The sequence below is a fragment of the Gavia stellata genome, chromosome 1, assembly GCF_030936135.1.
Source record: "Gavia stellata isolate bGavSte3 chromosome 1, bGavSte3.hap2, whole genome shotgun sequence".
Taxonomy (NCBI): domain Eukaryota; kingdom Metazoa; phylum Chordata; class Aves; order Gaviiformes; family Gaviidae; genus Gavia; species Gavia stellata.
The window spans coordinates 72,519,228-72,535,829 of NC_082594.1; the positions used below are offsets into that span (position 1 = coordinate 72,519,228).

At 39.1% G+C, this 16,602-nt stretch overlaps 1 protein-coding gene across 1 annotated transcript in view; it reads left to right on the plus strand.

Moving 5' to 3' along the window:
* Positions 1 to 16,602, plus strand: part of MGAT4A (alpha-1,3-mannosyl-glycoprotein 4-beta-N-acetylglucosaminyltransferase A) — an 80,334-nt gene that overhangs the window by 18,260 nt on the left and 45,472 nt on the right. Inside the window, exons 2-3 of the mRNA XM_059818890.1 lie at positions 11,927 to 12,094; positions 14,652 to 14,792. Coding sequence (XP_059674873.1) covers positions 11,927 to 12,094; positions 14,652 to 14,792 — 309 coding nt within the window. The remainder of the gene's footprint in view (positions 1 to 11,926; positions 12,095 to 14,651; positions 14,793 to 16,602) is intronic.

Genomic DNA, 16,602 nt, shown 5'->3' on the forward strand with positions numbered 1-16,602 from the left:
TGGAACATCTTTAATATCTCTCTTGTGTGGTTAGAGCTTTTTGGCCATGCCTGGGTGATTTCATTTGACAATTCCTCTGATTCCTCGTCTCTCAGTAGGACATTTGAGAATGCAGTGCTTGATTTGTGCCTCATGAATATCTTCTGAGCTCTGGAGTCACTTCCAAAGGGCAATGGAAGCAATGTTTGTATTTCCTCAGTAAATGCCACTATGTATTTCTTGTCTGTGCATCTTTATGTAGATCCTGGATGATTGTACAGTGCAGTGAGAGCAGGACTTTGTATCACAGTATTGAGTAATTGTATTTAGTTATGTTTTGCAAAACCCATGCAAAATAGGAAATCTACCCTTTGTCAAAAAAGTGTCAGTTTTAAGTAATTTTCAACTGCATCTTAAGTAAGAATTTCTTTGGATTTACTAGTGGAATTCAGTCTGTCTTTTTTTGACTGACATTGGAAATAATTTAGTCTGCCACATAGCAGGATTTTAAATTAAAATTGTATCTGCGTGTGAGGGACAAAGATGAGTATTTGATCAGGTGATACTGCAAATGTGATAGCTTGTAAGGTGCTTGGGTATTATGGATCAAGCATGGTCTGAAAAATATGTTGTGTACATCTCTGTGGGAGTGAAGTGCAGGTCAGTGCAGGTATTGTCATGACTTACTGGATACTGATGTTCTTGATGCCACGATTTCATGGATCACAGAAAGCATCTGAACTGATTTTAGGGGAAGTGCAGAACTTATTTTTTCACCTTACATAGCTGAAACAAAGAAACATTCGTGTAAAAACTATGCCAGATTGAATTGGCTGGCGTGTTGACAAATCCCTAGCTCACTGAAGAGTAACCTGCTCTTGCTACACCCACTGACTCTATATAAAACTCAGTGTGGAAGCTCTCAGTCCATTACAACCTCTATTTTGTATCAACCTGTAAATTGATCAACATCCTTGATGCAACTGTAAGGAATTAATACATGAAGCTTGTTACTGTCTCTGACCTGTAGCGTGATGGTAACTACTGTGGGGTTTATATAATGGGATTAAATGAGTTGTGGAATAACTAATCACAAAAGTGCCCAAATTAGCACTTACTACAGTGCGTTCTCACAGATTCAAACATTTAGTCTGCAGAAGAGGAGGCTGAGGGGAGACCTTATTGCTCTCTATAATTACCTGAAAGGAGGTTGCAGAGAGGTGGGTGTTGGTCTCCTCCCAAGTGACTAGCAACAGGACAAGAGGAAATGGCCTCAAGTTGCGCCAGGGGAGATTCAGACTCGATATTAGGAAAAATTTCTTTATTGAGAGAGTGGTGAAGCATTGGAACAGGCTGCCCAGGGAGGTGGTGGAGTCACCCTCCCTGGAGGTGTTCAAGGAACGTGTGGATGTGGCATTGTGGGACATGGTTTAGTGGGCGTGGTGGTGTTGGGTTGATGGTTGGACTCAATCTTACAGGTCTTTTCCAACCTTAGTGATTCTGTGAACTCTTCAACAGAGTACACATAAAAATGAGACATTTGCTGTGGAACCTTTAACTTGTAGTGCAATTTGCTTCAGCTGAAGCTTTTTTTTGAGAAGATGCAGGCTGTGTTGGTTTTGAGTGAGGGTGTAAGGAGAGGTAACCCTGGGGTTGGAGGAAGAAAACTGGAAGGGTTGTCACTAGGGTGGGCCATAAACTTAACTGTTACATTGGTGAATTTAGTACTGTTGCCAGTGAGACACTGTTTGTTTGAATGATGATTTGAATATCCCCCTCTTGGATAGAGGAAAGGTCCTGCCTCATCATTTATCTGTTCCTGCTCTTACCTGTTTTACTAATTGATTATTTGTGTGCAATGCTTTGTTGCCAACCAAAGCCTTTTTGTGTGCGTGTCAGACAGCAGTCTATTCTTACTGTTCCTATTTAATGAGCAAAGGGGGTGAGACGTTTCAAGAGTTCAGTTGGGTAAGAGCAGGAAATACAAATCAGGCCTACAATGTGGTAAAGCTAAGCCCTCTCTGTACTTGTCTTGCTGTCTTTTATGAGTGCCAAGTCTGTGGCTGGTTACCTTTCTCTCTGTATGGCAGGTCATCACTTTGGGTATTTGGCTGATTTGCAGTTTCAAGGAACTGCCTGCTGTTGATATGGGAAGGTCATAAAGCTTTTTCTGATCTTGTTGTCTGATGCATCTGCCTTTGGAGACAACCAGCCATACCGCCATAGAGCTCTTGAGTAGATTATAGCTTGCTTTTTTTTTTTAAACAGTCACCTTAGTTCAGTACGTTCTATTTCCAGTTGTGGAAATGGCCTGTGATTTAACATCTTTGTGAACCTGCTTGATTGATAAGATAAATAACAGCTTGCAAAGCTTTCATACAGCCTTTTGTTGTAGGCGGTGCTGCTTTTAGCAGACAGTAAAAGGCTTTCCTTGAGGGAGAATGGCAATACTAACTGAGAATAGCTGAAACATTCTTCGGGCTTGTAAGGGTCTTCATGCAATTCTGTTTTCTTCTACCTCCATTTCCCTCTTCCCTGCCTCCCCCCACCAAGAAAAAAAAAGGGGGGGGAGGCATATTACACAGCAGCCACAGATTTTTTTTTTTTTTTCTTGCAGAGAGTGGCAGGGTTTTTACTGGAGTCACAGGCTATCATAGTATGGCTATTGCAGGCTACATGGAGTCAGAAACTTTGCAGAGATTGCCAGAAATGCAAACTTCCCTTTCCACTATTTAGCCCATTTCTTGAGAGAGGCATCTCTAGAAGGTCACAAACATCTCTGATTCTGTAGTGCCTGTACTTCTTTCCCTGGTGCAACATTAACAAAGATGGATGTGTATGCATATCATCTAAATACGTGCTCCTCTGTGTTCCTCTTCTGCTACTGCCTAAGATATGTAAATAAAATCTTCTGAATTCTCATATATCAATATATGTACAGCTTTGGTCAAGACTGTTGTGTACTTACATGCTCTCAACAATATTAGATTGCACCTGCAACCTCATTGGTGGATCTAAGTAATTTTTCAGACTTCTAAATAGTGAATTGAGTATTTTCTGGTGATTGTTGCTTTAATAATACCAGTATCTTGACCAGGAATCCTATTCAACTGTATCTTTTGTGTTTTAAGATTAATGGCAACACACACGTATGTATGAGTTTCAGAAGTGCATTGTGATTGAAGGTTAGGTGCCTAGGTTCTTTCTTCAACACTGACCCATCTCTGTTTCCTTTATGGGTGGTGTATGGTGAAACTTCAATAGTCAGAGGCAGCAGAATTTTGCTCATTCTATAGATGTCTGTACTCCACTCAATTTAAAAGTGCACCCAAAGGAGTTCCCTCACATAGCCTATTCTATTATAATATGAAAACTATCTCAGTTGGAAGGGACCTACAACAATGATCTAGTCCAACGGCCTGACCAACTCAGGGCTGACCAAAAGTTAAAGCATGTTATTAAGGGCATTTTCCAAATGCCTTTTAAACACTGACAGGCTTGGGGCATTAAAAAATTTTGTTTTGCTAAAAAAGTAACATCAACAAAAAACTAATAGCTGTTGATGATCTTAAATGGCACTGAAGCTGAATAACCATAGAATTGCTTTGGTTATATTCCCAGGGTATTTTTGCCGTTTTGTTGTTCAGCACATGTTTCATTTGGAATTATGATACAGTAAGCATTCTGCCAGTGCAGATAATTTACCTACAATTCAGACTTCTTTTGCTATTTTAGTTGAGCTGAGGTAATCTGCAAAATGCTTTTGCAAATTCGAACTATAGTGTATTTTCTTCTTCCTTTACTTTGATGCCCTTTTCTATCCCAAGGGAAGGCTCTTTGCTCTTAAAAATCATGGCTTGAAGTACATAAACAGATTAGACTTGTAGTACAAAACCCAAAACTAAGAAACTAGATGTAAGCTAAGAAGCCCAATGTTGAGCTTGGTACCTGGTTTAAAACTTCGCTTATGAGCTGTCTTAAATTTGCAGCAAAAATCAAATGACGTAATCAAGACTGTCTGTGGCTAAGAGGAGAATGGTCCGAGTTTGTAACTTAGGCTAATGGTGTGTTTTTGGAATGACTTTTTTTTTAACAAAAAAAAAAGGGGAGAAGTAGTAGGAGAACCATAAATAACCAAGAGTAGGCTGAAAGCTGAGATTCCATCTCTGGTCAAAAACTTGCAAACCTTCACAGTTTGATTTGAATTTTTAATTTTCAAAATCCTGCATCAACTTTGCTGTGAGCTTTTCTAAATTCTAGGTTCTGCATTTTTAGGAGAACATCTTGCAACGAGGGGAAGAACTACTGAGTGAGTTGACATAGTGTTAACTTTCCAAGAAGTGCGCAGCATCAAGCCAGCTGAAATATTTAGGTTTTAGCTTCTGGAGTTTTGCTGAAACTACTAGAGTTTAAGAGAAAATGATGGAGAATTAATGCTTTCAAGTAATTTCTTAACAAGATATTTTCCTTTGAAGTATGAGCGCAAGTTATTTTTATTTGATCTTTTTGGCTTCCAGAGCAAAGTATGGAAAAGCATCACTTTCTCATTTCAATGTAAGATAGTCTATTATTCTTAAATAAAAATATGACAGTATGCTGAAAATATTGGAGACCAAATGTGTTTGATATTGGCTACAGCTTCTGTTAGAGGGATGTTTTATTTGTTGGACAGCAGATATGTTTGGGGTTCTTCCATCAGCTGTATAAGGCCAATAACTTACTGTCTGAATTTCTTCCTCTGTTTTCTTAAATTACTCTAGGTTTCAGCATAAGAAGAAGAAAAGTAATTGTAGAAACAGAAACTTGTTTTCATGATGGTGACCACTGATCTCTGGGACTGTTTCCTTTTATGGTTTTAGACTCAGCATTTTTCTTTTTACTGTAACAGCAATGAAAAAAAAGTGGTTGGGTACTTTTTGACAAGAAATCAATTCCATTTCTTTAGGTTTTAGAGAAACCTTTGAAGAAAAAAACACTAAATGGTCAAATGTGTTTTGAAAATATTGGCTACACTGTTGACTTTTTTTTGTATATACAATGCTTACAAGTCAGCTTGTCATAGAATAGAATATCTTAGTTGAAAGGGACCTTTAATGATCATCTAGTCCAACTGCCTGACCAATTCAGGGCTGACCAAAAGTTAAAGCACGTTATTAAGGGCATTCTCCAAATGCCTCTTAAACACTGACAGGCTTGGGGCATCGACCACCTCTCTAGGAAGCCTGTTCAGTGTCTGACCACCCTCTCGGTAAAGAAATGCTTCCTAATGCCAGGGCTAAACCTCCCCTGGTGCGGCTTTGAACCATTCCCACACGTCCTATCGCTGGATACCAGGGAGAAGAGATCAGCACCTCCCTCTCCACTTCCCCTCCTCAGGAAGCTCTAGAGAGCAATGAGGTCACCCCTTAGCCTCCTTTTCTCCAAACTAGACAAACGCAGAGTCCTTATCTGCTCCTCATAGGACATTCCTTCCAGCCCTTTCACCAGCTTTGTTGCCCTCCTCTGAACGCATTCAAGGACCTTCACGTCCCTCTTAAATTGTGGGGCCCAGAACTGCACACAGTACTCAAGGTGAGGCCGCACCAACACTGAATACAGCGGGAGAATCACCTCTTTTGACTGGCTGGTTATGCTGTGTTTGATACACCCAGATGTGGTTTGTTCTCTTGGCTGCCAGGGCACACTGCTGACTCCTATTGAGCCTGCTGTCGACCAGCACCCCCAGATCCCTTTGTGCAGGCCTGCTCTCCAGCCACTCCTCTCCCAGTTTAGCCTTGTGGCTGGCATTACTCCATCCTAGGTGCAGAATGTGGCATTTGTTCTTGTTAAATTTCATGCCATTGATGATTGCCCAATGCTCCAATCTATCTAGATCCCTCTGCAAGGCCTCTTGTCCCTCGAGAGAGTCAGCAGCACCTCCCAGTTTGGTATCGTCAGCAAACTTGCTAATGGTGCATCCAACTCCTGCATCCAGATCATTGATAAAAGTATTGAACAGAACTGGCTCTAGAATTGAACACTGAGGAACACTGCTGGTGACCGGTCGCCAGCCAGATGTAGCCACATTCCCTACAACCCTTTGAGCCCTGCCCTTCAGCCAGTTCTTCACCCAGTGCACCATGAACCCGCTCATCTCACAGCTGGACAACTTGTCCAGAAGGATGTGGTGAGGGACAATATCAAAAGCTTTACTAAAATAAAAAAAATTGCATCCACCACCTTCCTTTCATCCATGAGGTGGGTGACCTTATCGTAGAAGGACATCAAATTAGTTAAACAGGACTTTCCCTTTGTGAACCCATGTTGACTGTGCCTGATGATTGCATTGTTCTTTAAATGCCTTTCAATAATACCCAGTATAATCTTCTCACACTTTTTCCAGGAACTGAGGTTAGACTAACAGATCTGTAGTTTCCTGGGTCTCCCCTCATGCCCTGTTTGTAAATTGGAATAACATTGGCTAGCTTCCAGTCAGCAGTGACCTCCCCAGACTCCCAAGACCTTTCGTAGATGATCGGGAAGGGTCCTGTCATAACATCTGCTAGCTCCTTCAGTACTCTGGGATGAATTCCATCAGGCCTCTTGAACTTGTGAACACTCAGCTGATACAGCTGTTCCCCTACAATTTCAGTGTTCATAAATGGAAAGTTGCTGTTCCTGCACTCATGGTCTTCTGACTCAGAGGACTGGGCAGCCCAAGGTCTATCAGCATTCTTAAAGACTAAAAAAAAAAAAAAAAAAAAGGCATTGAATGCCTCCACTTTCTCTTCATCCCTATTAGTCAGGTGACCATAATCAACAAGTATCAGTCCAATGTTGTCTTTGGACCTTTTTTTGCTATGAATGTACTTAACAAACCCCGTGTTGTCAGATGTAGCACTGGCCAGTTTCAACTCTAATTGAGCGCTGGCCTTTTGTCATACATACACATTCCAGAAAGACTGCCTTGAATTTCTGGAGAAGCTTCTACAGTCACTTGCAAATTTTGATTCCTTCCTCCTTGTGAGGAAAGAAGTGAAATTTAAAAGATAAATGGGACTTTTGTGTAATATAGTAACATGTTCTCCTCAAAAAGTCCTAATTTTTTGATGAAAAGATCTAGCTTTCAAATTATTTCATATTTTGGAGAGAAGGGGAAAAAAAAGCAAATACCAAACTTAAGCTAAGTCAAAGTTTAAAAATAGATCCTTAAGTTTAATCTTGTAGGCTCATTCCCAAGTACTTAGGAGTCAAGAACTCTGAAAAATCAAATTAGAGTATTTATAAAGTCCTGATGCCTTAAGGGACACTTAGTTTTCTGAAGTCAGGGACAGGTGGTGACCACTATTGGTGGTACTGTAAGAGCCTAAGAAGTATTTTCTCCTTTGGAAGTGCCTTTCAGTATAAGATGAAATTTGATGTTCCTGCTGTTGTGGTTTTTTGTTTGTTTGTTTTTAAGTAATAAGTATCTGAGCAGTTGATCAATGCTTTGAAGTACTGCATGTGTGCCAAAGATATAACTGTTAGAAATTTAAATTTAATTGTTTTGTTTCAAAGTACAGGCAGTCATATTATAAATAAAGTACCAAAAGGCCAAATTACACATTAATCTCCAAATATATGAAAAGTGCTAGCTCTGTTAGTGTTAGAGATGTAAATGTTTTAAATTTCTTAAGTTCTTGCAAAGAATGATTTTTACTTAATTTTGTGTAAATAACTAGAAAAATACTCATAAGGTAGTGGACTTAAAATATGATTATATTTGTAATGTTAGCATTTTCTGGTTTTACTTGGCTGAATAATATTGTGACCTAACAAAAAAATCAGTCATACATTTTTGAAGGATGGGTTTCAGGAGTTTACATATCTTTTAGAGCAGCCTCCTTAACCAAGATATGTCTGGTTGAAGCATCTGTGAGAAGCTGGCTACTTCGAACCAATCAACTAGTATTTCTTAAAGGAATTCATGCTTTTGAGATCTCAGGTACCATAAATGCAATGCCAGTACTGTTCACTGGGAGCCTCAGAACTGAACTACTTTGTAATACTTCTACTGGGAACAATTTTCATAGAATCATAGAATACCAGGTTGGAAGGGACCTCAGGGATCATCTGGTCCAATCCTTCTTGGTAAAAGCACAATCTAGACAAGATGGCCCAGCACCCTGTCCAGCTGAATCTTAAAAGTGGCCAATGTTGGGGAATCCACCGGTTCCCCGGGGAGATTATTCCAATGGCTGATTCTTCTCATTGTGAAAAATTTCCCTCTTGTGTCCAACCAGAATCTCCCCAGGAGTAACTTGTACCCATTTCCATGTGTCTCTTTGTAAAAAGGGAGTCTCCATCTTCTTTGTAGCCACCCTTTCAATACTGGAACCACAGTGATAACATCTCCCCTAAGCCTTCTTTTCTCAAGGCTGAACAAACAGAGTTCTTTCAGCCTTTCCTCATGTGGCAGGCTTCCCAGTCCTTTGGTCATCTTTGTGGCCCTTCTCTGGACCCTCTCCAGCCTGTCCACATCTTTTTTTGTATAGCAGGGATTGAAACTGAACACAGTATTCCAGGTGTGGCCTGAGAAGCACTGAGTAGAGTGGGATTAATGACTTCTTTATCCCTCCTGGTGATGCCCTTGTCAATACAACCCAGCATCCTGTTGGCTTTCTTTGCCACAACAGCACACTCTTCACTCATATTGAGCTTGTTGTCCACCAGGACCCCCAGGTCCCTTTCCACAGAGCTGCTCCCCAGCCGGGTAGATCCCAGCCTGTGCTGCACTCCTGGATTATGTTTTCCCAGGTGCAAGACCTTACATTTGTCTTTGGTGAACTTCATAAGGTTCTTGTTAGCCCACTCTTCCAGCCTCTCCAGGTCTTCCTGCAGGGTGGCTCTCCCTTCCAAAGCGTCTACTTCCCCACTTAGTTTGGTATCATCAGCAAACGTCATCAGGGTACACTTGATCCCATCATCCAAATTACTTACGAAGATACTAAACAGCGTTGGGCCCAATAGAGATCCCTGGGGGACCCCACTTGTGACAGGTTGCCAGTTTGAAAAGGAGCTATTTACTAGCATCCTCTGGGTGCGGCCTGTCAGCCAGTTCTGCACCCACTGCACAGACCACTTGTCTAGACCATAATGCATCGGTTCCTCTAGGACGAAGCTGTGGGAAACCGTATCAAAAGCCTTGGAGAAATCCAAATAGGCAATATCCACCACTCACCCCACATCAACCGAGCAGGTTAGTTTGTCATAGAAGGCGATCAGGTTTGTCAAGCACAATTTGCCCTTGGTGAAACCGTACTGGCTTTTCCCAATCACATGCTTCACTTGACTTGTGTTAGACCCCAGGAGGAGTTGTTCCATAACTTTCCCGGGGACTGAAGTAAGATTGATGGGCCTGTAATTTCCTGGATCCTCCTTTAACCCCTTCTTGTAGATGGGGGTGATTCTATGATTCTGTGATTCTATTTTACAGTGCCACAGTTGGAATCCTATGTTCTTTGCTCAAAAACAGCTATGGTAACTTAGGAAAATTAAAGTTTACTTTTACATACATAATTTTAAAATTCTTTAAAAAGAAATTAACTAATTACCTTTTTTGTTTTGATATATTAATTGTAAATTAAAGGTGTTATAACAACTACCTCCTCTGAAAGTATCATCTCCTCAGTAAGGGATTTCTGTTGGTAGTTCTTAATACGAAACTACAGTTTTCATTTCTTCATGTGATAAAACTTTCTTTTCAGTTGACCTCTGAGTTTCTTGTGGTTTCACGACAGAGTTTTAATTTGCAGTGGAATTACAAGGGTCCTGTAATTCCAGTTTATGTACTACCTACCTGAATCAGGGAGGTAGAAAAATCTTAACCTCTGTTTACAGCTGAGTTTAATAATAAGGTATTTCTGATTTTGCATTATGGAGTTTGTTAGGTGGAGGTAGCAGGGGAACTACTGCAGTTCTCCACTGTTTGGCATATTCCTAAGTAGATTGTTCCCTCTAGGCCTCTGCTGTTCCTTAGACCACCTGAATCATGATGTGCTGATATCTTTTAGTAAATGTAGGAACATAAATGATCTCTTCCAAGAATTTGTCTAAGTCAAGAGAGGAAGACCTGAATTCATCCTACTTGAAGTGCTGGAGCCTGAACCACAGGTTCTATAGGGTTCTCACTGTTTTCCCAGGAGAAATACAGACTCTGCCACAGACGAGTTTAGCCTTTTCGAAGTAGGAAGAACAGAAGTACCAGTTTGTCTGCTATCTTGTACCATGAAGAAAGACAAGAAGGGAGACCTGATGCTACAGGCTGCTTCTGAGGCTATCCACTGCTATAGAAGCCCCCAGTAAAACCTTGTATGTCCTTTGGTTGCTCACCTGTTCTTCCCTGTTCAGACAGAAATTAACAGGGAACTGTATCACTTCCCATAATCCATTTGTTTTGGGGAGGGGATATCATTTGCATACTTGTGTGGTGTCTACACTAATACAATTCTATATTCACTTAGCTGCTATAATGTTACTATATATAATATATAGAGTGTATATATATTATATATATTAAAAATATAATGTTACTACTATAACTAGTAGTCATGATTCCAAGCAATCTTTGATTTCTTTGGGTTATCATTGGTAAGTAAGAATGTCCTTCATGCCAGAAACAGTAGAAAATTCTCCTGGCCTTCTCAATACTGCTGACTAAAGCACCAAGTCCTATTTCAAATAGCAGTCTGGATTCAGTAGTCGGTGTGTGGTGTGCCTAGCGCTGTATTGTGGGCCAGCATCTGTGTTCTGGGTTTGTTGGCACAAAAGCAATAACCATTTGGTTTTGATGAAAAAAGGAAAATAAGGCTGGCAAGGGAAATCTTTTTAAGAGGTAGTGAACTGTGTTTCTGTTTTTCTGTCTTCAAAACAGAGGGCATTTTAGCTAATTATGTTTTCTAAACATAATCAGAACAGTACATCCCAATTACAAAAAAGAAAATAAATGTAAATTGAAAGAAGTTGGAGGAAATACGGCATTAAGGGAAAGTTGACTGTAATTCCTTTTTTACTCTGTGTGTTACTGTAATGTAACAACAGGAAGACATTCAAATTGCTTGCAAAACTTCTACTTCCCTATCATTGCAAAACTAAAAGGCTAGGAATTGATAGGTAAATAACAAAAAAGATACGTCTATGGATGACAGCTATGTGGTTGGAATATTGATTACAAGGTGTAAAATCACTTAAGATACTCCAGTCTGTATCTGTAGATTGGCTGAAGGAGAGTGATGGTGGTGAGCAGGAGATTTTAGGAAATGAACAATAGGAAGAAGGAAAGATGCACAATCCAGAGATAGATACTTTGCTGGGTGGCAAGGGCATAGGCAACATACCAGCAAATGAGTTTTGGTGTTTCCCTCTCCCTTTTAGTCTCCTTTCAAAGAATGCGTGTATGTCTCTACATTAGCGAGATTTTGATAAAAATTTTGTTCTTGCGGGCACTGACAATATCATTAAGTTAAAACTTGGGTTTGAAATTGGTATGTCTGAAATACTGTCAAATTCCACTCATTCTTACCAAGTATTCAGAGAGGACTTTCAAAAAGCATGACCTGTGCTTTTGTAAGGCATCACTCCTATTCTGCTTCTTCAAAGAAAGGGTTTGTGGGCATCTGTTCCAAGAAAAGATTCAGAATTGCCTTGTGGTGCTGAGTAATCCGGACTCAAAGGTTGCCCCGTCTGTGGCTACAGTAGGGGGCATACCCCGCTCAATGCCTGCTTTGCATCCCTGTCTGGTGCAGCTCGCTCTTTCTGCTGTATGCTGTGTAAATGTTAAGCTGCCTAGCCTCGGTGGGATGATGCTGGGCTGTGCCCTTCTTGGTTGAATTTCAGGTGCTGCATAGCTGAACAGTCCCTGACCCTTATTGGATCTGTCTGTAGGTATTTGTTTCCAAAAATAACCAGGATCATCTTTTTTTCTCTCTAGAAAAGTTGATTGCATATCAACGGGAATTTCATGCTTTGAAGGAACGTCTTCGTATAGCTGAGCATCGCACTCTGCAACGCTCTTCTGAGCTGAACGCTATCTTGGAGCAGTTCAGGCGTGCAGTAGCAGAAACAAATGGGAGTAAGAATGCAATGAATAATTTTTCAGGTACATACTATGATTGAGCTATTTCTTATAACTCTGCACTACTAATATCCCTTCTTATTACTATAGAATAAGAAATTAATACCAAGAAAGCCAACTGAAACTGTTCAGTGGTGCAAATAATCTGTAATACCTTATCTGATGGGGATTTTTTTTGTTTTTTTGGGTTTGTTTTGTTTGGGGTTTTTTTCCAATTTTTGTTCTTAATGATCCACCCACTCCTCATTCTTGCGACTTCAGGGACTGAATACTTATTCCATACCTAGCTCCAAAATTTGGAACTTCTGGTTACTTATTTAACATACTGAATATATTATGACGATGATTTACATCACTTTTTAAATAGAGCTTGAAGGGAAAGGTCAGCAAACAGTGTTTAAGAAATGGATGAACTTGAAGCAATTAAAATATGTTTAAATGTCAGCTGGAAGATGTAAAAATGTACAGGCTATCTAAGGTATTGGTTATGATTTGTAAAATGTACAGATAATGTCCTTTTCAATAACTAGTGATTACATGTTGAACTGGTAAAGTCTTCTATAAGTTTTTTTTACCTGTTTCGGAGGCTGATGCTCGAGTTTACTGAGAGCTGTGTTTGGCAATATTAGAGAATGCTTTCGCACTACTCACCATTTTGAAGTTAACTTTTAAAATCACACTATTGCTGGTTTAGTCACTCTGACTTTTTCTAGATGGAAAATGAATAACAAATACATACTTTCTGGTGAGAGGTCTGATTTGGTAGGTTGCAGAAATTTCACTGTATTTGCCTAAGGAGGAATAGAAACCCAGAGGTTTTTGGAAATCAAAAAAACTGAGTCAAGCTTTTTGAAACTCTTATCTGCTTGCATTTGTGCTATGGGTTACTATCTTCTATAGAATTTTCTTGGGAGGTGAGGGTTATAATTATAGGCCCTCAGTGCTGATATTAAGGATGAATTGTTCTGTCTGACGCTAATGGCCTATCCAACCTGATCTCCATAGTTCCCTGGATCTCCAGGAGTGATATGGATAAAGGTTACATTTAACATAGTCTGTGACTCTTGTCTTCCTCTTCTGTGTGTATGTTTTTGCTGTTAAAGTGAACAACAATAGAGGAAGTCATGTAAGTTTGATACTGGATTTATGATTAAGTTATTACCACATTTCATTCTAAAAATGAGTTAGCTTGCTTATAGACAATGTCGTCATAGGGAGTTACTCTCTTCTGATGCAGCTGAAGTTACTGATTCACATTTTAAACTTTCTACCATGTCTGGATCCCAGCTGGGACATCCTCTTTCTTCCATGTGGAGCCATGATGGGAAGTCAGCTGAAGTCTGAATTCCTGAGCTTTTGTGCTTAGAACTTAATATTAGATACATTTTTATTAAGTTTAATGTATTTCAGTATGCATAATACTATGTAGTATTTGCTATCTTTGAAGCTGAAAGAATTCCAGATTATTTTATGTAAATCATTATTCATTCATACAAAGAGTTGTCAAATTTTGAGAGCTTTTGCAGTTGAAGCTAAAGGAAATGTTAGCAGGAAAAGTAAAATGTACCTGTATTGGAATCTATCAAAATTAGCATCTTTACTTATGGCATCTATTTAGAAAGCATTTTTCAATATTATAAGCGGTTAGGAATTTAGTTTTACCCAAAAATAAATATTAAAAAACCCAAAACTAAACAAAACTCACAACAAAACTGTTCCAGCTTTGTAGAAGCTACACTCAGAATCTGAGGGGAATGAGATTTATGGCATTACTTTTCTCGCTTCTGCACAATTCAAATTTTTCTTTGAAACCATGAGTCCGGTTTTTTACTTAACTTGATATTGTAAAGCCCATAAGTTTTCAAAGATCCATATGCTACCGTATTTGTCATTTGAAATAAGAGTTGTTTTCACACTTGATGTTAGAAAATCAACATGCACAGCAGGGGAATTTAAAAACTGTTATGTGCAACTTTGAGAGCCACCTGGACATCCTGAGAAGCAGTTATTCTAGAAAGATCAGGAATTATGTTAAGCACTCTAATGGACTAAATTAAATTCATTTTAACATTCTTTATTGTAGAAATACTCAAAATCTTAATTGTATATTTAATGCTATTTTTGTTTTGTATCTGTATGTGCCATGTTTTCCAATATGTATTTGTAGCTTTGAAAAGTTATTTGCAGTATCATCACTACATGGTGATGAGCTCTGTAAGAGTAAGTAAAAAATAATCTGGGTAAATAAGCCTCCCATTTTGATTTGGGGGGGCAAACCCCAACCTAAATAAATGGAGCATTCTTTACTTCTGTGATTACACACTAAGTCTTGTGTGATCAGGTAACTATTAACTATATCTGTAGCAGGGTTACTGAATGGAAAATAATCTTGGCCATAGTTTATTTAAAAAATAAAAACAAGAAAATACTTCCTTTGTATGCAAGATATAATGCCTCAGTAAAATGCATCATTTGTTCTGTTTTTCAGTTAGGACCAAGCTTGGAATTTTGTATTATTTACCACTGCATAAAACTTCATATTGTTTGTTTTCTGCATTAGTGATTTCATGTATGTTTGCAGATGAGACGCTGAAACTGTTAAAAGAGCTAACAAGTAGAAAATCTCTTCAAGTGCCAAGTATCTATTACCATTTGCCTCATTTGTTGAAAAATGAAGGAAGCCTTCAACCTTCTGTGCAGGTTGGCCTTGGAAGGACAGGAGGTATGCTGATATGATGTTATTTTATATCTGGAGGACTTTCTAGTTTTAATAATATAATTTACTGCATTACTTGGTAGATCAAGGACACCTCATTTAACTTGTATGATATTGATATGTCTTAGAATTTGCACTGAAGCCAAGATGAAAGGAATTTGGCTTCAGCTTTGCTTTTTTCCTGCATAATCTCAATCACACCCCATCCCATGTTAAGGTACACATTAAGAAGCATTTAGTTTGGATGAATTTTTTCTAACTAAGTGAAAGGGAACAAAACTCAAGATTCTGAACAACAGATTCTGAACTGCTAGTGGACCTATCCCTTTGGCTTTTCAGATTTGTGGGGCAACCATGCATGGATATAATTATTTTAGATTTGATGTTTCTGGTTTTTTGAACAATATATTTCAACGTATGACTTCAAGTTGGGACAACTAGGATAATCAGATATAATTGCATCAATAAAATGTGGACATTCATCGGAGGGGGAAAAAAAAATCAGTGTTGTGCTGCAATACTGTTGATCCCCTTCTTTTTCTAAGCCTCACAAATTCTGAACTTTGGTCATTAGGATAGCTCCATGGAATCCCACTCTTGGAGCTCTAGAAAATAAATAGCATAAAGCCCAACCAAGCTGCTATACCTCAGAGCGTGTGTGAGTGTGTCTCTAAGCTTGAAGACCCCACCAATGAATCCTTCTTTTTCTGCATGCCATCTGACTTGAATGGCTCGTGTTGTTGTCCACTAGGCCTTTCTTTTTTAATTTTCTCTCCCTCCTTGCTTTTGAAAGAAGCATTAGTTACTCCTGGACTGTATTTTTTTCATTACTTCTCTAAGTTTAGTTGCTCCTTCTTTTAACAGAAGGCATGCCTGTGTGACAAATGTGCGGGCTCAAGCCATAGGGTTATTTTTCTGACTGTAAACGCCATTTATTTCAATGTTGTTATTCAGGAAGGAAAAGCCTCATGTTCCTTTATTGTTTCAAATGAAGCCTGTGTTATATCCCACTGGGAATATATGACAGAAGTTTGAAATTACAAAATAGAAATAGGAATCAGGTTTGTTTAATTAAAAATAGGGAGGAAGTTCTGCGTTAAAATTGTTTTCCTATCTTCCCCTTTCCTGGTCACTGTGCTTTTTGAGTGTTTGTTTAAAAAATGCGGATTGTTAATGTGTAGTTGCTAGGCAAAGCAGGCTCTATAAGGAAGGATAAACAACATTTTTTAATAGTTGTTTGATTTTGTATATTATGCGGTAAATCATTTCACACAGATGGCTTTGGAATGCTGGTGTTGACTTCATGAAGTCTGCTTTATGCTTTTACTGTGTTCCTGCTGCTGTCTGCTATGTTCCTAGTAGGTAGCCAGCCCTGGGTACGGGGTGGGATGCAGAAGAAAGACTATGGGGAAGTTAAGGAACACGGGAGTCAAATGGCCAGCTGAAAGGTGGTGTTAATAGCGTTGTAGCTGGGGCCAGACTGCTTTGCTTTTGAGGTGCTTTTAACAGGGATAAGAGATTTCAGTGAGGAATTTCTGGGCAATCCTGATGGCCTGGGCTTGCATTTCTAGAAGAATCCAAATCAGGTGCAAGGAAAGTAAGAAAGTGTTTTTCAGCAGTGCCATTTTAAAAGATGACTTCTGAGAGGTTAAATATTTGAGTTGTGAAGACTGGTTATGCCAATTTGAAAATAATACTAAGTTAGGGAGTTTAATCACTCTATAATAGTCTTGGTGCACCTTATCTGATTAATACCATGGTTGTTGATTATTACCTATGCAATAATCTGGCGTGTCTAGGATTACTCTTTTTTTGT